The sequence below is a fragment of the Solanum dulcamara genome, chromosome 5, assembly GCF_947179165.1.
Source record: "Solanum dulcamara chromosome 5, daSolDulc1.2, whole genome shotgun sequence".
Taxonomy (NCBI): domain Eukaryota; kingdom Viridiplantae; phylum Streptophyta; class Magnoliopsida; order Solanales; family Solanaceae; genus Solanum; species Solanum dulcamara.
In genome coordinates, this window is record NC_077241.1 from 75,851,834 (window position 1) to 75,872,274 (window position 20,441).

At 34.1% G+C, this 20,441-nt stretch overlaps 2 protein-coding genes across 2 annotated transcripts; one reads left to right on the plus strand and one right to left on the minus strand.

The window, feature by feature from the left end:
* Window positions 1–411: 411 nt before the first annotated feature.
* On the minus strand, window positions 412–1,069 carry LOC129888541 (14 kDa proline-rich protein DC2.15-like). Its single transcript, XM_055963502.1, has one exon. It carries the CDS (start codon window positions 1,006–1,008, stop codon window positions 580–582), a length of 429 nt encoding a protein of 142 aa, XP_055819477.1. The 5' UTR covers window positions 1,009–1,069; the 3' UTR covers window positions 412–579.
* Window positions 1,070–13,181: 12,112 nt separating this feature from the next.
* Window positions 13,182–13,709, plus strand: LOC129888542 (14 kDa proline-rich protein DC2.15-like). The gene has a single exon (XM_055963503.1). It carries the CDS (start codon window positions 13,252–13,254, stop codon window positions 13,678–13,680), a length of 429 nt encoding a protein of 142 aa, XP_055819478.1. The 5' UTR covers window positions 13,182–13,251; the 3' UTR covers window positions 13,681–13,709.
* Window positions 13,710–20,441: the final 6,732 nt, after the last annotated feature.

Consider the following 20,441-nt stretch of genomic DNA (forward strand, 5'->3'; position numbering starts at 1 on the left):
CCCCCCGTATTTGCTCGCGCACCTATTCTTCCACAAATTCCAACATATAAATATTGGGGTGGAATGGAGGATAAGTTTGTGAGCTTCTGTGCGGTACTTGCGAAGCCACCAGCTCATAACAAGAGGTTTGAGGGGTGTGGCTTCATGCCTTATGCCTAGGGAATTTGAGAAGTAGTGCCAAATATTCCTAGCGAAATGGCCAGTGCTGAAAATGTGCTCTATGGTGTTCGGACCTGGACTGTGGCAGCAATAGCATGGTGTGGAAATTATGAGTTAGACGAATTGGGTTATGATAGTTTGTTTATCTTAAATTGATCTGCCCATCTACGACCAGAGCAAATTTAGCTCATGATCGGTACTCGGTAGTATACTCCATGTATGTCCTTATATCAAACATTGCATGTTACATATAAATTTCCAAAGATATGACATTTATTTCATGAAAAAAATTATTGGATTACAACGATAAGATCAAGGGAATTAGCCTCCCTTCTAACCAACTAGAAATTAAAAATATAATTCCAACTAGCATACAAATAACAAAACACCAAACACACTGAAAGAAACTAAATTTGGCCATTATGCGCATTGGAAGTTCTTTGGGGCATATTTTCCACAGTTGTTGAGCAACAAGCTGAGTGAAAGTGGGATATTGAGGTTAATTCCCAACACATTGGCTTTAAGGGCAGTGCAAAGGCAAACAGCAGCATCAAGGTCAGCAAGTCCTTCAATTAAAGAGCAACATTTAGTCTTGGCTGGGCTACTACCAACAACAAGGTGAACTAAGTCATCCAACAAATTGGCACACACTTTTAGCTTAAGTGTGTCGTTTGGGCACTTACCATTTGATGATGGGGTTGATGGGGTAGAGGGGGTAGGGGTAGGGGTAGGGTGGGGTTTGGGGTGTGGGGGTGGTGGGCATGGGACATTAGTGGAACTAACCATAGTGAAGAAAAGAATGTTCAATGTGAGGAGAAGGGCAATAGAGGATGCACCAAACTTAGCCATTTTCACTTGAATTAAGAAATTAGCACTCTCAACAACTGAATGTGGCTAATTAGTAGTGAAAATGCTGTGTGCTTGGTGTTTGAGGTGATGACATGAGTGGCTATTTATAGGTAAAAAATCTGATTTTTTTAGAAAATTGAAAGAGGCCCATGTGGATAGAGAATATTTTCTAGACAATCAGTTGGTAAATGCAAATTGAGATACTAGTACTATTATTGGATTATAAACTTACTAAATTGTATTTTTGTGGATTTCATTAGTTGTCTCTATTATATCTTCTTCCATAAAGATAAAATTACACATCCTTTATTTTCACATGGACTTACATTATTCTCTCTGATTATTTGAACAATATTGTTCTTGAACATGCTCGACCTGTGTGCCAAGACCTGGATCCCATGCATCAAGATTAATTCTCAGTTTGGAAGCTAGTAGTAAAAAATACTATGTTAATGTTTGAGTTTAATTCTCTGATAAACCAGATTCCTCATATTATGGTCATTGACTGTTTTATAATTTGTGGTAAACTCAGTTATTACTGTATATTAACTTGAGATCGCTATAAAAAATCATAAACTTTCAATTCTGAATCAACCTCTATTTCGAGTCACTGAAGGGCATCCTAAAATAATGAGACACTTCCATTGTGCTCTTTCGTTATGACTTATCGTTAAGATATACAAAAGTCAAAAACATCTTATTAGGGTTTACCTTCAAGTCAATGCATTCATTCCATTTTATTGGGAATAAAAAATCTACAATACCGTTGTTTTCATCAAGAAATAACGTATTTGTGCAACAAGTTGGATACTCCCTCCAAACTAAAATACTTGTCACATTTTATTTTTCGGAAATCAAATTATATGAACTTTGATTGACACTATAAAACATATTTTTCACTATATTGATATAAAAAAAATTTACAACTTAATAATACTTCTTGTATATAAAAATATCTAAATTTTAATTTTAAAATATCAAATTAGTTTAATTTAATATAGCTCTGAAGATTAATTAGAGAAACGTAACGATTATTTTGGGACGAACTAATTTGGACGAAAAGGACAGCCCGATTTAATAAAGCTCCCGCTATGCGCAGGGTCGAAAAAGGCGTGTTAAATAGTCCAATGTCATCATTTTTGTCTTCTACCGAGGAGATTGTGTGGCCTTTGTATGTTTAGATTTTGATCAATATAAATATATGAGCTAAGTCAATATTAGAAGCACAATATGGCCTGAAAAAAAATTATTAGGAAAATCAATAATATTCCTTTGGGTCAAAGTGTGAATACAGATATGAAGGTTCTTAATTAACTTTTATATCTATTTTTAGCACTATAATATGCGTGGTATTTGATAGATCGTGCCAAAAAGAAAAAATCCACCGTAAATATTGATAATTTATTGTCAAAGATGCTAATACAATATTATCATTGGATATGTTCATTATTAAACTATTTTCACTTTAACTTTTTATTTGGCAATCCATAATCACAGGAATAGATATTTTTGATACTTGTTCATATATTCAAAGTAAACCATAGATTTATGAGGATTTAATGAAAACAGCTTGATCCACTATGCTTTTTTAGTTTGTTTGTTTGTGGTTTTTATGCATAAGCTGCGCAAACAGTTTCCTAGAAATTCAACCAAATGTGATAAGACAGTTTCTTCCTTGCTTTTTCATGTTTTACTTTGATTTCTTGATATTTTGGTATTTTGATAGGAGATTTTTGAAGATTGAACCAAACTATCAGGGTATTTTTGGATTAAAATATTGACGTCAAAGGTATTTTTGAATTAAACTATAAAAAATATATACTTATGTTCATTTCACATAATTTATGAGCATTTTAAAACCTTTTCTAATTATATATTAAAGTTATTCAACTTTTGTTCATTTTGACTCCACCCGTCTTCATCAACCTCATGTTTAGGCAAGATCCGACAGTAATTCATTTATTGTTTCAATCTATTTTGATCCGTTCAAATTTAACCAGACCATCCATTTGCCACTCATCAGCATCTATTGTATATTTGAGCTGGCTGAAAGTCCTATTCCAAAAAGAAAAAAATAGTTATTTTTCTTCTCTAATAATTAGGACACTCAAGCACATAGAGCAACAATCTTATGAGTCTATCAATAAAGACGGATTTAAATTTAAAATTTATGGATTGAAATTTATTATGGGTAGATATTCATTGAATTACAAAGTTTGAACTATATTAGCTAATCCTGCCCCAACCCATTTTCTCATGCAAGATTAGCAAGGTTAAATTAATTGCCATCCATCATGCATGAGCATATATAATAGTATCATATATAGTATTAAAAGAATATTAAACCATTAATGGGTCATTCACATTGACACTTATGAACATTTATTATAATTAGAAACTATTCAGGAATTGTAAATCGTTGTGATTTTGGACTGGGTTAGGGGGATTTTTTGTCGGAAAAAATATCAGGGAGAACACTTTTTAATAAATAATTATTGATTTTAGCGATACTTTTTATTTATTATCATCTATAACAATACATAGCAATATTATGATATTCTGTCATGTATTAAAATTGAATTATGCATGCAATATAAATGTGTTATAACTGTTTTAAAATATATTATACTTGTTTGGTAAGAAATTGACACAATATATTATAAGTGTGTGATAAATATATTATCCATGAATAAAACTTATATTATATGAGTTTTATAAATGTATTATAAGTGTCTAGCGAAAAAAATATTATTGTTATAAATGGTAAATATTTTCTTAATATAACATATTTATGTAAGTTTCCCTTTTTTGTCTTTATTTGTTGTTTTGGCCCATTGGGCATTTTTGTACATAAATTTGAATAAATGAACGACCTTCTAGCTCAAAATTTTAACTAAAAAAAGTATCTTAATCTTCAATTTGTCAAATCGTGTGGTTTTGATATATATATATAGGGATATATAGTCAAATAATCTATTATACAATTCATAAATTTATGAAGATACACAAGTAGAGGATTTAAAAAGTACACAAGTCAATCTAAATAAGTGTTATATTTACTTAACTAGAAATCACAATGATCAAAATCAAAATATATTGATATTTGAGGGACTAAAAGTGAAAGTTTCCCTTTTGATAAAGTTTTTTTAAAAAAAAATACAAAGCAACGTAAGAGTAACCATCATTTATTACACGCCTTGAAATAAAAGCCATACCAGTACAAGATTGCATAAATTCAAAGATCAAATATTAAAAACTCATAAACAAGGCATTAGACTCATTAGAAACAAAAATTACAATAACAACTATATGAGTTTAACTTTGGTGCACTATTAGTATATAAGTTTTTTTTATATCATTAGGTAGTATTTGAAAGTCTTCAAATACTATTTATTGCAACTTTAGTGCGATTGTGCGAGTAGTGAAATCACCATAATATTTTGCAGTATTAAGTAATATTATAGGACCATAGTGAATATTGCTACTACTTTGATGACTTCTTATCATTTTGAAAGCCTCTTGAATTTTGTCATCGTCGTTAATATTGCTACTATTTTGACGATTTTTTTATTATCATTTTGAAAGCCTCTTGAACTCCATAGTCATTGTTAATATATTTTGTCACTACTTTGATGATTTTTTATTGCTTTAAAAGCCTCTTGAATTTCACTATCATCGTGAGTATTGGCACTACTTTAACGACCTTTAATCGTTTTGAAAGCCTCTTGAATTCCGCTATCATCGTGAATATTGCTACTACTTTGACGATTTTGTATCATTTTGAAAGCCTCTTGAATTCCGCCATCATCGTAACTCTGGCCACCACTAGAACGTTATTTTATCATTTTGAAAGCCTCTTGAATTCTACCATTATGTTAAATAAAAGATACGTCAAATGTACCAAAATATCTTTTAATCATGTGATCATGAACATAACACGTGAAAAATTGACTAATTAAAAGGAAAGTATAGAACAAACAAATTGAGAAACGGAGAGAGTACATCTTAGTCCTTCAACAGAATCCAACTCTTCGATTCAATTACTTTTCCAATTTTAACCCCGCGTGTGTATGTAGAAAAGTGTGTGAATGGCATTTCCTATTCCCAACTAATTGGTTTCAAGTTCTCGATCTAAAAAACAACAAGAAAAAAGAAATATTGCGTTTGATGAATGCAAATCTTTTTTTTTAATCGTTATTATGTATTATATTGATTCGTTTTGGGGTCCAATGAATTCAGATGCATCGAAAAATTTTACTCTCAAGGTAAAGCGCTTTCTATTAAAAAAGACTCCATACTTAAGAATCAAACCCGAAACTTATAATTAAAGATAAAGAAATACTTGTCACTCCGCCATAATCTGTAAGTGGTATTGATTTAACAAAAGCTAACTTACCTAACACTAAACAAAAATGTGATTGCTCGCAAAACAGGACAATATATACTTGTAAAGAATGACACGCGGAAATAATTAAAGATTAAGCCGTGACACAGAAGTGATATCACGGATTAATAATGTACTACTAATTGAATAATTAATCTTAATAACGAGTTAATCAGAAAAAGAACATCCTCTGATCGTCGGTGGAATGTGTCCTAATTATTAGAAAAGGAAAAATTCACTAATTTTTTCTTTTTGAAATATGACTTTCAGTCAGCTCACAAATACAACCACCCATCGAAAGGGCATACTGCAACCTACACCAATCTTTCCTAGCAAAGATCTATTTATACAAAGTGACTTGCGGAAGTATACAATATGACAATGTCGGAGTATGAGGGCCTAATTGTGAACGTACTCCTTCCATTTTCAATTTATATTATATAGTATAAATGAGTACGGAATTTAGGATCTTGAATGTATTATAGCATTCGTATGATTTTAAATTTTTTAAAATTTGTAGTCTTAAATATGTTATAACATTTGTATAGGAATAAAAAAAAAATCATCAGGAGTAAAATGAGAGCAAACTTCTTTGCACCTTCTTTATATATCCTATATATTATAGATAGTATTTGGCTAGCTAGGTGTAATTTCATTATTGGTCGAGCAGTAAAACTATTTACATTATTTTCAACAGCAACGAGTGGAAAAAAATACCATAGCACACATTAATTTTGAGAGAATTAATCCGATAATGAAAGTTGGGTACACATTTTTTTTTATGAATGAAAATATGAAATAAATGAAGTGCATCGACATTTTAGTGATATTTTTCGACCAAACAAACTTAATCAACAACTAGTTTTTCATGATACACAACTATTAATGTATCGGGCACATCATTATATATAGTTAATTTATGTACCATCCAACTAAGTTGTACGTGCATATATAAAATCAAGTCAAACCTTAATATAACGACAATAATGTGGCAAAACCTTAACCGACCTCTAATATTGATGGAAAATAAGATTCTTTACTATTTTCTGACTATTTTAAATCATTACTCCTTTGATTTTAATTTTCTTTTCCAATTTTCACTTAATTTATGAATTGTTATAATCCACAACTTTGATTTCATTACCAAGCAAATGGATCATATTATACTTGTCGCATCTTCTAAATCTCACTTTCAAGACCAAAAGTTCAAGAAATTGAAATACAAAATGAATCAGAAGGTCATTTTTGAAATTTTTATAAAATGATCATTTTACCCCTCCTTTTAGTTGCCCTGAGTCATTTTTGATTGGTATCGGGTGTTGATTTTTAGAAAATCCTATGAAAAGTTAAATCTTTGGAAATTTTGAGTTTCACAAGCTTTAAGTATTAAAAAGTGGTATTTGGGGTCAATCAAAGCTACAGGTCTCAAAACGGAATTTCGTCAATTCCAGCAGCTCCGAAATGTCGAGATTGGCTTAGGAGACTTTACGGAATCAGTTTTGGAGTTGTAACGAAGATTTGAGGCCTTGAGTTGAGAATTTGAGGAACTTTAAGCCAAGGTTTGACTTTGGTCAATTTTTGGAGTACCGTTGCTCGGAATGGAATTCCGACGACTCTGTTGGGTTCGGGAGCGTATTTTTGGTCTAGAAGAAATGTTGGTTGAATTTTTAGAGGTCCCGAGCCCATTTTGGTATTTTGAAGGCCTAAGTTGGTTTAGTTGCGACTTTTCGAATTTCGAGTCAAGGAAACCTCAAATTCAAATTCTAATGGTTCCATCAGCTTCAAAATGGACAAATTAGTCTAGTAGCATTAATGGCATGACCATCGAGGCAATCGATACGAGTTTGGGGCCATTTGGCGCTTTTGACTTTGAAAGTTAGCATATGGTTGACTTTGGTCAACATTCTTGGAAAACGCGCCCGAATGAAAATTCTGACAGTGCGGTTAGTTCTGGAATGTCGATTTTAGTCTAGAACGATCCTTCGTTCGCTTTTCGAGGCTTCCGAACTAATATCGAGGCGTGTTGTGGAATGTGGCTTAAAATGGCTCTTGGGTGTGGGACCCACTTTCTATTAAAATGATCTTGTATGGGAATTCTGAATGCGCCATTGAGTACGGAATGTCGAATTTAGTGATTTAGCATATCTAGTTTATTTTTATCGGATTCCGAACGAATTCCGAGCACCCCATCGGAGATTTTGGATTTTCCAAAATTTGAAAAATTGCAGCAGCAGCCGCCCTTTTATTTTGGGATATTTTCTCCAACTTTAAAATCCTTTATCTTGGGCTATAAAGCTCCAAATTAGGTGATTCAAAAGGCAAACTTGTGAGATTTCTCATGGAGAACGTATTGGATAGATTGAAAACTGATTTGGAGCATTCGATTCAGGTAAAAATTGTGATTTTATTAGCAGCAGTGTCCATTTTCGTATTGAGTTTTTGAAGAACTTTGAGAAATTATTTCATAACCTATATAAACCCGATTTTGGTGATTCACGGGTCTAAATTCAAGAGAATCTCGTGATGAGCTCAGATACGCGAGGGGAAGCTTCTTCTGAGGTAAAAATGCGTGTTTACTTACTGATTTAGTCTTTTTTGGAATGAAATTTTATTGAATTTTGGAGAGTGTATCTTGGTCAATATAACTCCGTTTTGAGTGATTCTTGAGGATAGATTGTGGGGGTTTTCTCAAGGATCATCGTAGTATAATTTTTTTGGATTGGAAGGGTCTCGTTTCTTTGAAATTAGCTGATCTTGATGCTGGCATTTTTAGGTCTTTTAGTTAAAATTTATGAGTTTTGATTGCATGCTCGTCCCGCGTAAATTTTCACCCCAAATTGTGTTATAAATCTGATTGTAAGCTTGTGGTGACGTTTGGAAACTATTTTGGGGGGTCAAATCCAGAATTCCATATGCGGGTCCCACAATTCCCGTTTTAGACCTCGAAATTGGTCCGTTTTCAAAAATTATGAAATTAGTGTCTAAACAACCGTATCGACGTCGTGGTTCTGTTTTTGACAGCATGGCAGCACTCCAAAGCAATTCGGAAGGGAAAAGCTCCGGCACAGTAATTTGGAGCTCACGTGTTTAGCCTACAGGTAGGTTACGGTTTTCCTTTCTTTAGATTGAGCTGGAATGTGTGAAAGCATGTTGAAATAGTTGGAATTTGGGTTGGGTAGTTTAATTGTATATCTTAGGCGTCAGAAATCATGCTTTAGGCTTTTTATCGGGTTTTTTTTGGGGTATTTAGAAGCATGTGTATCTTGTCGTTATTTGTTAGTATTATAAGGAGATTTGAATGAGCATGTTGTTGATACTGTGGAGTATGTTGGCCTTAGTATAGGATGTAAACTTGCTTTAGATGTCCCGGCGTCGCTCTGGTGGACTTAGATCCTTATAGAATGGTGTAGTGGGCTAGTGCCTGGTTGTTTGGCCTTAGTTGGCGTCGCTCTTAAAAATACCCTCATTCAAAACTCGGTATAATCGTGACTTTCGTGATGCGTCGGCAACAATAGATTTCGTGATCGTTGACTTTGGCTCCGGTTCAAGTTTTGGCGGTATATCAGTTGACTCATTAGGGAAAAGATTTTTGGTACTATTGTATTCTAGTTGGGAAGGAGAATATTTGGCATCATGGGATAATTTATCTATGAGCATTTGGGTACCCAGTCCCGACCTCCGTTCTGAATTATCAGAGAGTATCCGGGTATCCAGCCCCGGCCTCTGCCGGCTTGCTAGTATGACGAGCATCTGGGTACCCAGTCCTAGCCTTGATCATATCGATGTTTTACGGCGAGCATCCGGGTACCCAGTCCCGTCCTCGACTGTACCGATGTATTATGGCAAGCATCCGGGTACTCAGTCCCGGCCTTGGCCACTTCGAACCTTCGGGCGAGCATCTGGGTCCCAGTCATGGCCTTGACCCCTAAGGCACCCCTTGTTTGTTGATTCTTGGAGATTTTGGATTTTGGAAATGATACCGTACTTCGGCTCCTGACATCACAGATTTTTGGTTCCTAGCCTTGGTAGTTGTAGCTATTATGTGTACTCGGCGGGCTTATGGGGATTCATCCAGGTTTTTATTTAACTTGCGCACGAGTGTCCCGGCTGGGCTTATGGGGCCCCAGTTGGGTATAGTTAGGTGTAGTTCTCATAGGTAGTACTCTTTTCCCTTTTGATGCTTATGTTGACTCCTATTTAGGTTATTCCTTTTTTTCATATTGTTTTTACCTTTTCTGCTCATTCAGCCTATGATGCCTACTGGGTACCTGTTGTCTTGGTACTTATACTACACACTGCATCTACTTTCGTGATGCAGGATCGAGCACCAGCTACCGCCGTAGATAGATCGAGCCTGTTGCAGTCAGCTTCGGAGGCTAGGGTGAGCACTTGGCACTTTTGGATCATTCCTGTCTCCTTCAGTATGGATGGCCCGTCTTTTGCCTTTTGAGACTAGCCAGATGTTGTATATATTTTCGGTCCACTTTCGGGACTTGTACTCGTCTTTTATTTTGTAGCAGCTCTGTACTTGTGACTTTCAGGTTTTGAGAGAGATCTTTAGTTGTTTATATCATGTTTTGGTTTACTTCTGCTTATTCTTTCTGCCTATCTTTATAATTCGTCACTCTTGTTTAGTTTCTGCCCTCAAACCCATTACTTGAAGTTTCGGGTTGACGAGTTGGCTTACCTACTGGTGGGTTATAGTAGGTGTCATCATGACCTAAAGAATTGGATCGTGACAAAATAAGATAGTATTTGGCTAGGTGTAATTTTATTATTGGTCGAGCAGTAAAACTATTTACATTATTTTCAACAGCAACGAGTGGAAAAAAATACCATAGCACACATTAATTTTGAGAGAATTAATCCGATAATGAAAGTTGGGTACACATTTTTTTTTTATGAATGAAAATATGAAATAAATGAAGCGCATCGACATTTTAGTGATATTTTTCGACCAAACAAATTTAATCAACAACTAGTTTTTCATGATACACAACTATTAATGTATCGGGCACATCATTATATATAGTTAATTTATGTACCATCCAACTAAGTTGTACGTGCATATATAAAATCAAGTCAAACCTTAATATAACGACAATAATGTGGCAAAACCTTAACCGACCTCTAATATTGATGGAAAATAAGATTCTTTACTATTTTCTGACTATTTTAAATCATTATTCCTTTGATTTTAGTTTTCTTTTCCAATTTTCACTTAATTTATGAATTGTTATAATCCACAACTTTGATTTCATTACCAAGCAAATGGATCATAGTATACTTGTCGCATCTTCAAAATTTCACTTTCAAGACCAAAAGTTCAAGAAATTGAAATACAAAATGAATAAATAAGAAATATAGCATAGTGGATCAAGTTGTTTTCATAAAATTTTCAAAATCTTATCTATAATTTAATAGTTCAGGCCATATTTTTCAAACCCGTGACTCAAAATACGGGAATATATGCTTTACTTTGAATAAATGAACATGTATCAAAAATATCCATTCCTGTGATTATGGACTGCCAAATAATATTTTAATTGATAATATACAATGAAAAAATCCAATGATAACTTTGCATTAGCATCTTTGACGATAAATTCATGTCAATATTTGCGGTAATTTTTGTTTTATTTTTTTGGATTTTCATAGACTGGCCATGATCAATCAAATACCACATAATAATATATAGTGCCAAAAATAAAAGAAAACTACTCTCTCCTTTCCCATATAGTTGTATGCTAAAAATAGTTATTTTAAAAAAAAATTATTTTTAAAAAATTAAGAGATTATTAATCATTTTTTTCAACTTTATCCTATGTATTTGTTACTCTATAATCAATTAAGAGGCATACAAACAGACAAGATTAAGAAATTAATAAAGGATATATTAGTAAATTATTATTATTTTAATTTTTTTTTACTGAGCATGTAAAATCTTGTTATTTTTTCTTACATCTTGTTTTTCTGTTGTCATTATTTTCTTTTCAATCCTATTTTGATTTCACTTCTTTTGAGTTGGCAGTCTATCAAAGACTCACAACGGTTTATGTACATTTTCTCGTCCACAAATTCCTCTTATGGATTACACGCACGAGTATGGTATTGTTCTTAACGTGATAACTAAATTGGGAACATATACAGGGAGTAATGGATAGCCTGAATATTTGTTTTCACTTTTTGACCCTAAGGATTGTTCTTAATTATAATTTACGTACTTTTCCACTATATGCTTTCTAATATTACTTGGCTAATAATGAAAAAATAAACATAGGCCACACAATTTCGTCGACAGAAGAGAAAGATAATGACATTGAAATATCTTATATTCAACTGGGTCTAGTTGCACAGATGCGTTAATTCTTGATGAAAACAACTTTTAATTTACTATCTTTATTTTCCAATAAAACGGAATGAAAGCATTGACTTGAAGTGGTGAACCCTAACGAGATAGTTTTGAATTTTCGTATAATCTAGAAGTGAGAGGAGACGAGATCGTAGAAAAGAAATTCTCACGAATAAGACATAAATATTGGATATTTGAAGAAATTAAAGTCCTATATTAATAGTTAAAAAAAATAGTTGTTGTGTATATAAAGCGTAAGAGCATTAATACACTGTGTTAATAAAATACTTGAATTTATTAAGCTTAGCAATCGATATCATAATATAGAATTGACAAAGTGGTGGCATGGGACCCACTTACTACTTTAGCCCATATTGAGCCGATTTACTACCACTAGTCGGGGTTTGGAGATGCATATACACAAAAGAAGCCTATAAGCTTTGGTGACCATAATTAAATACTTGAATATTGTGGGTGATACATTTTTTTTAGAGAATTTTTATAAAATGATGAAGTCACATGAAACTTAGTTTAAATAAGAGATTATTGGGTGTGCGAACAAAGACACACGTTAATAATTGAAATGAAAAAAGGAAGCTATATTTATATAAAGTATAATGTCTTCAATCTTAATGGTGTGAGTTTCATAAGAATCATAGTTATAGAATACAATTATAGCATATACAAGATCTTCCTTTATATATAACACTAATTTTTCTTATGGTTTATAATATTACACTTATCATTCTTATTTTTATTTCTTTATAACAATTCATTTATTATTAAAAAAATTATAACCTGACTAATTTTCTCTTGTTAATATACTCGTGACAATTCTTTAATATTGCTAAGTTCTTTGAATCACACAATCCCACGGGCATAGTATTTTTTTCCGATTCACACATTATTATGGTTGATTATTCAATTAGCACATTATTATTCCGCGTCCGCGATGTATCACGTACAGATCATTAATCTTTAATTATTCCCTCGTGTTATCTCCTGCTATGGGAGCTAGAAGAACAAAAAAAACGCACTTTAATTACCAGTATTAGCTAGTTTCCATATAGTACTAAACAAAAAATTAATCTTGATGAGATCCAAGCCAGAATGTTCAAATTAAAAACAATGTTCAAATAATTAGAGAGAATGTAATTAAGTCCCATGTGAAAATAAAGCATGTGTAATTTATCTTTGAGGAAGAAGATAGAAATAATAAAAATAATAGAGACAACTAATGAAATTCACAAAATTACAAGTTTATAATCCAATAATACTAGTACTATCTCAACTTGCATTTGCCAGCGTCTTTGTCTAGACAATATTCTCTATCCACATGGGCTTCTCTCAATTTTTTGAAAAATAGAATGGAAAAAAAATCAGAATTTTACCTATAAATAGCCACTCATTTCATTCATTTCAAACGCACCAAGCAAGCAGCATTTTTCACTACTAATTAATTACCCGCATTCAATTGTTGAGAGTGCTAATTATTAAGTTTGAAAAAATGGCTAAGTTTGGTGCATACTCAATTGCCCTTGTTCTCACATTGAACATTCTTTTCTTCACTATGGTTAGTTCCACTAATGTCCCATGCCCACCACCCCCACACCCCAAACCCCACCCTACCCCTACCCCTACCCCCTATACCCCATCAACCCCATCATCAAAGGGTAAGTGCCCAAAGGACACACTTAAGCTAAAAGTGTGTGCCAATTTGTTGGATGACTTAGTTCACCTTGTTGTTGGTAGTAGCCCAGCCAAGACTAAATGTTGCTCTTTAATTGAAGGACTTGCTGACCTTGATGCTGCTGTTTGCCTTTGCACTGCCCTTAAAGCCAATGTGTTGGGAATTAACCTCAATATCCCACTTTCACTCAGCTTGTTGCTCAACAACTGTGGAAAATATGCCCCAAAGAACTTTCAATGCGCATAATGGCCAAATTTAGTTTCTTTCAGTGCGTTTGGTGTTTTGTTATTTGTATGCTAGTTGGAATTATATTTTTAATTTCTAGTTGGTTATAAGGGAGGCTAATTTCCTTGATCTTATCGTTGTAATCCAATAATTTTTTTCATGAAATAAATGTCATATCTTTTGAAATTTATATGTAACATGCAATGTTTGATATAAGGACATACATGGATATACTACTGATAGGCTAAACACTAAAAAAGAGACATTTAGAGGCAATAGATTTTTTTTAGTGGCAATTGAGTTGATGTCATTGCATCCAAAGTCATTAAATCTTTTAATGACATTTACATGAAGTGTTGATTATGAATACTTATATTTATTATTGTTATATTATATTATTGTGGCAGAATTCTTTATTCGTTGTAGTGAAATTTGATTTGATCAAAGATGGGCAAATCAATATAAGCTAAACAACCTATCATAACCTATGTCGTCTAACTCAAAACTCATAATTAGTTTCCTTTTCTGGATCAACTTTGATCATGTATGCAGTCCAAAATAGCTCAAGCATTTAGATAGGTTAACTTATGCTTGATCCATCCAATGAATATATTCTCAGTCAAATACACCATAATCTAGAAGGATTGGATGAGTTATATTTTCATAAGTTAAATTTTAATTAATCGCCATATATATAATAGTCAGTACTATATATATTCTTCTTAAATTAAAGAATCATGTCTATGACACACAAAAAGATTTAGATTAAAGAAGTTTAAATTAATCTCCTTATAAAATATACACATCAATTGTCTCATAGTGATTGGATATTGTTTTGGAGAAGGCACAAACAAACTATTCTATAATGGTATTAGTTAATGAGCCTGTTTGGATGAACTTATTTTAAGTAACTTATAAGTTGAAAACTGCTTATGAGTTAAAAAAAAAAGTAGGTGCAGCCCAACTTATTTTTTTTTTTGACTTATAAGCTATTTTCAACTTATAAGCTGCTTAAAATAATTCATCTAAACAAACTCAATTATTTATTGGGGCTTATTTTAAGCACAAAATGACTTTAAGTAAGCCAGCCAAACACTCAAAAAAGCTAAAAACAACTTATGAATAACTTATAAGCCAATCCAAACGGCCTCAATGTCTCTCAAAAATTGCCTAGGTGAACTATGTAGTGTTGATTATATTAATTAACGATGCATACAAACAATTCTCTTAAATTCTCCCTATATATATTAAGTGCATTTATGATTATATTAACGGCTACTGTGATACCTTTGTCCGTTGAGACTATTTTGTTTAATTTATGTGCTGAGATATACATGGAGGGTTGTTCATAAATGCACTTAATATATATAGGGAGAATTTAAGAGAGAATTGTTTGTATGCATCGTTAATTAATCAACAATACATATATAGTTCACCTAGGCAATTTTTGAGAGAAAGATTAATACCATTGTAGAATAGTTTGTTTGTGCCTTCTCCAAAACAAAATCCAATAACTATAAGACAAATGAATATGTATATTTTTATAAGGAGATTTATATGTCACTACAATTAATCTAAATCTTTGTGTGTCATAGACATGATTCTTTACTCTAAGAAGATTATAGTACTGACTAATATGAAGATTAATTAAACTTTAACTTATGAAAATATAACTCAGTCCAATCGGTCTAGATTTGGGTGAATTCATGATTGGACTGAGAATATATTTACTGGAAATATTTTAATTTGGATCAAGCATAATGTTACGATCCGAATCCGGGTGTGATGACACTCATCTCAACCCACCGAGACAAGTCAGCCTAAAACCCAACGGAAATTAAATGCGGAAGTAAATGAGATAAAAGAAGGTTTAACTTAGTCAAAAACAAGTAAATAATCTCAAAATCTCCCAAGACTGATTGTGTGACACCCCGGAAATTTTTTCGCTAAGATTCGAACATTTCTTCACGTGAGTGTAGATTCGGACCGGAGGACTTGAAATTTTTCACATGAGTTAGGATGAGTTCCTAAGTAATTAAAGAGCGTTAGAGGTGATGTGGGGTCGTGAAGGACCCCTAGGACCAAATCAAGCCAAAAGGTTCGTCGTGGCTAAGTTTGAGGAGGAGTTTGCATGAGGGGTTGACTTCTAACAACCCTATCTTTTGATATATGACGATCTGGGTAGCCCACGACCTATTAAATTAATGGTCGTCGAGTCTTCTTTCCAACGCCACCAAGAATGTAAATTTTGGAGTTCGGGGTCGAAAGATATGGCGATCCTAAGATGAGCGAGCACAATAGAGATTTTCAGGCCTGGGGTTCAACTACTGGAAATCTGGGCTTGGCGCTGTAAGGGCGCGAAGCGCCACTGTCGCGCCAGGAACATGCCTCAGTAGTTTGGCCCCAAGCGCGACGCGCCGCTAAAAGTTGTGCAGGGTTTTTCAGGCCAATTTTCCAGAACCCAGAAATTTTGTCCTTGGCGCTGTAAGGGCGCGACGCGCCACTATCGCGCCAGAAACATGCCTCAGTAGTTTGGTCTCTGGCGCGGTGCGCCACTGCGAGGTGTGCAGGTTTTAGGCGTAATTGGCCTGGCGCTATAATGGCGCAACGCGCCACTATCGCGCCAGGTGCATCTTTAGCCTATTTTCAAAACTTTTGAGGAGGGGCAATTTGGGAACTTACCCAAATTATATATATGTTACCCTTGGTCTTTTGGGAACACATTTTGCAACCTCACTCTCTCTCTAAAAAGCCCTAGGAGCTTCTCTCTTTCTCTCTTCTTCTTCTTCTCCATTTCTAACAAAAAGAGTCCAAGAGCTTCAAGATTTGAGTCCTCCATTGAAGACCCAACCACAAGGTTTTCTTCAAGTCTTCACTAAGGTATGTAAGGCTAACCTAAAATATGGATTGAGTTCTTCCATATGCCCATAGATGTGTTGGTTAAGAGTTGTGAAAGAGTTGCACCTTCTAGAAAGGTTTTCTTGAAAGTTTTCCCTAAACTAAGGAATGTTTTTAGATACAAATGGTTGATTGATGATTTTAATGACTCGAGTTACTAAATAGTTATTTTTTTTATATTATTAACTACAAATGTATCTTTGTATATAGATTTATAGGTATTGACGATATTCTTGAGTTGAGCTTTGTTGAGAGTATGGGTTCATGTTCCATTCACATGAACCCAAGATGAGATTTCTTGTCATAAATGTCTTGAGGTTGAGATGGATAGTTGTGTGTATATATATGTATTGATTGGAATGAAAAGAATGAATTGATTAGTTAAGAATGTCCCTTTGCTTCTATAAAATGAACATAGGACAAAAATAAGGATTTTGGAGTAGATGTTTGATGATTGATGTGATGATGATACTTGACAATGATGTGATGATAATGTTTGATGATGATGTAAATGATAATATATGATGATGATGTGATGATGATGTTTTGGTGACGATGTGAGTGATGATGTGAATGGTGCTTATTTAATATATGTAGAATGGTTGACGAAGAGGTATATTGATGAGGATGTTATGTGATGAAGTGGATTGGAGTCTAATGTGATTTTGTGGTATGTGATGTGCATAATTTGAGTTGATTGGAGTCTTAGGAATATTTTGAAAATAAATGATCTTTTGAGGAGGAGCTTTAAATAAATTATTTGTGAACCTTTTTGCATAAACTACTTATACACTATTTTGAGTCTAAAGAATTATTAGTTTCATCTTTGATTTAGAAAGGAGTTTAAGTATGAGTTGAGTATGAGGAGCCTTTAAATGAGTTGAGTATTTTTACATTAAAGTATCTATTTTGAGTTTGAGTTGAGGAGTTGAAATTATATTTGAATGTTCAAATAGAGGAGGCTTGATTGAGTTGATATGAGGAAGGAATTGGCAAGGGGACAAGGTCCTAAATGAGACTTGTCATTGTGCCTCAATTGAATTGCAAATGAGAATCGAGTTGATGAGGTGGTATTGTACCACATGAAACTAGCCGTGAGGGCTTGTTTGAGATGATTTGAGGAGTCTTATGAGCATAGAGTCATGGGAGGAGTATCGAGCACCGAAGCGGGTGAGAGTATAGTCCATACTCGAACCTCAGAAACTACGCCGCCAACGTAGGTAGGGATGGAACCGTTAAAGTCGGATGCTTCCCGAGGGATTGGAACCATTAAAGTCGGATGCTTCCCGTGGGATCGAACCGTTAAAGTCAGATGTTTTCCATTTGTATTGTCCTGAAATGATAGGACTTGACTAATCGATGGTACTCATGATTAGAGATGCGTTCATACCCTGGCACGGTATGGACGGACGTGGCAACAACGTTGGATTGTTGTACTATCACTGGCTCATAAGTGATGGTTGTCGGTTAAGAGAAACTCTCATTTAGGCCTTGTTAGTGCTCCGAGTCAGTTGAGTTAAGTGGCTTATGAGTTAGTCCTGTCTAAACTATTCTTGTTGGACTTAGGACATTGAGTGAGTTGTGATGTATACATGTATGAGTTGAGGTCCTGAGTTGATATTGATGTTTTCTTAATGTGGTTTCATCCGACCATTTTACATACTCGTACATTCCATGTACTGACGCCATTTGGCCTGCATCGTTTCATAATGCAGAGACAGGTACTAGAGATCATCAACCGGCGCTCCGTTGAAGATCCACATACACTTCCAGCCAGTCGGTGAGTCCTCCTAGTTCCCGGAGGATATTGGGCCTTCTTGTACCGTTTTGTTGTCTCTTCTTTTATTTAGATTGTTGGTAGCCATGGGCTTGTCATTGACATCTTTTAGACTTGAATAGAGGCTTCGTAGACTGGAGTGTGGGGAGGATTGAACTGTTATCTTGAGGAGTCTTACTTTACTATTCTTGTTGGGTTGTAAATGTTTAGCCTTCGGCACTTATAGTATGAAAAGTATTTCATTAATTGAGTTCCGCTAAGAGAATGTGAATGAATGAATGAGTGACTGGACCAGGTGGTTCCCTCGGAGATCAGAAATGGCCTTCGGGTGCCGGTTACGTCTAGGGTACCCTCCCGGAGCGTGACAGGTTGTCACGTGTACAAACCACTAATACATTATCGGAGTACGAAAGAAAACACAGTCGCGATGTCTTTGTCTCTAGAATAGGACTAAAACATAATGAAAGAGTAAGAGGTGTCCGCTAGATAGATGTAACAACTACCTCAACACTCGAAATGATAGCCTCGGATTGGTAGAAAACCCTAGGAGATCAAGCAGGTCCGGGCTCACAACCTACACAAGTGTAGAAGCAAGGGGTGAGTATCAAACAACACGGTACTCAGTAAGTGGACAACTAAAACTAAGCAAAGCTCAATAGATAGAAGTACTCCTGTCCTCCCAACCGAACCTTCTTTACAACAACCTGCATAAAACCAGCCCAACTCTACACTTGTACAGTAACAACAATAATACAGTCCAGGAATACTCATCAATGCCTCATCAAATGAATCATATCAAGTCAAGTTTAGCATATACAGAGCAATAAAGGGGTAAACACATATTCACAAATATCATAAAGGTGTAATGCAATATAATGAAGTGATGTATATCTGTTCTATCGGTACACATCCGCTGAATCACAGTCCGTAATCCATGGGGGACATTTCTGTCTATATAACCTGTCACGGAGCGTGTGGCCCGACCCTTTTGTTTCATATCATTCTCAGTCTCATCACAGTATATCAAAACCAATGAGTCCATACCATTCACAATAATAGCATGATTAGTAATAATTCTCACATCTCATATCAATATAGACATTTCACATGTCCAAAATAAGTCAATAATCTCATCACATTGATCACACCAATACACGTCATTAGATTGCCATTTTATACCCCTCATCTCTATTTTTAAGGTCAATCATATAGTCAATAATCCAGTCCAATTCTCATTACTCTCCAGTGCACATAACAAGGAAATACAAGCATCTACAAGCTTAAACTGAGGTTTAGAAATTCATTTGCCTCATATAATCAAGCAATCACTTCGAAACTTGAGCCTTCCCTTTAAAACATCACAATCTAATCAAATCAATAATCATAGTAAGATTTCGAAACTAACATCACATATATTACTATACGTCTAGCCTAGATCCAAAGACTTACCCAAATCTATAATCACATTTTCAAACTTGATGTCACTTAATTTATCAAGTCTCATATTACTTATTTAAGCCTAGGGTTAGGTCTTAATTCCTCCAATTATCATAAATCTAATGGTATTCATATAATACAATACACCTAATATTCAATCATGTATAGTACTTTTATCAAAACTTGAATTATAATGTGAAAAATAATAATAAATGAAATCAACTACTCACGGACCCTTTTGCCGAACTTAATTTCCATGCCCTAAAACAATTGTATATTCACTAGTGTTATCCAAAACTTTAAAAAGAATTGACTTACAATTGAACCTCCTATTCATTACTCAAATCATCGGCCAATCATTACCAATTCACTCCTTTGATTTCCAATAAAAAAATAAGTCCACCCTCACAGTTTCCTCCCTTTTTTTTCCAGCAATAATATCATACGTATAACATATGAACACAGAAGCAAAGTTTGGTTGGAAATCTTACCTGAACTAATCAATTTCCCTTTTTCTTTCTTGTTTGAAGGTTTCTCTTTTTGCAGTTCGGCGTGGAGGCGACAGTTACTACTCACAATGATAAAATAATACTAAATTCTATTAACTTGTTTTTAATATGTATGGCCAAGTGATATAGGGTTTTAGTTAAATTATAGGTAAAAAATCTGA

Bases quoted from the DNA above. Each gene is read 5' to 3' on its own strand.
- LOC129888541 (XM_055963502.1), bottom strand. From the start codon at position 1,008: ATGGCTAAGTTTGGTGCATCCTCTATTGCCCTTCTCCTCACATTGAAC.
- LOC129888542 (XM_055963503.1), top strand. From the start codon at position 13,252: ATGGCTAAGTTTGGTGCATACTCAATTGCCCTTGTTCTCACATTGAAC.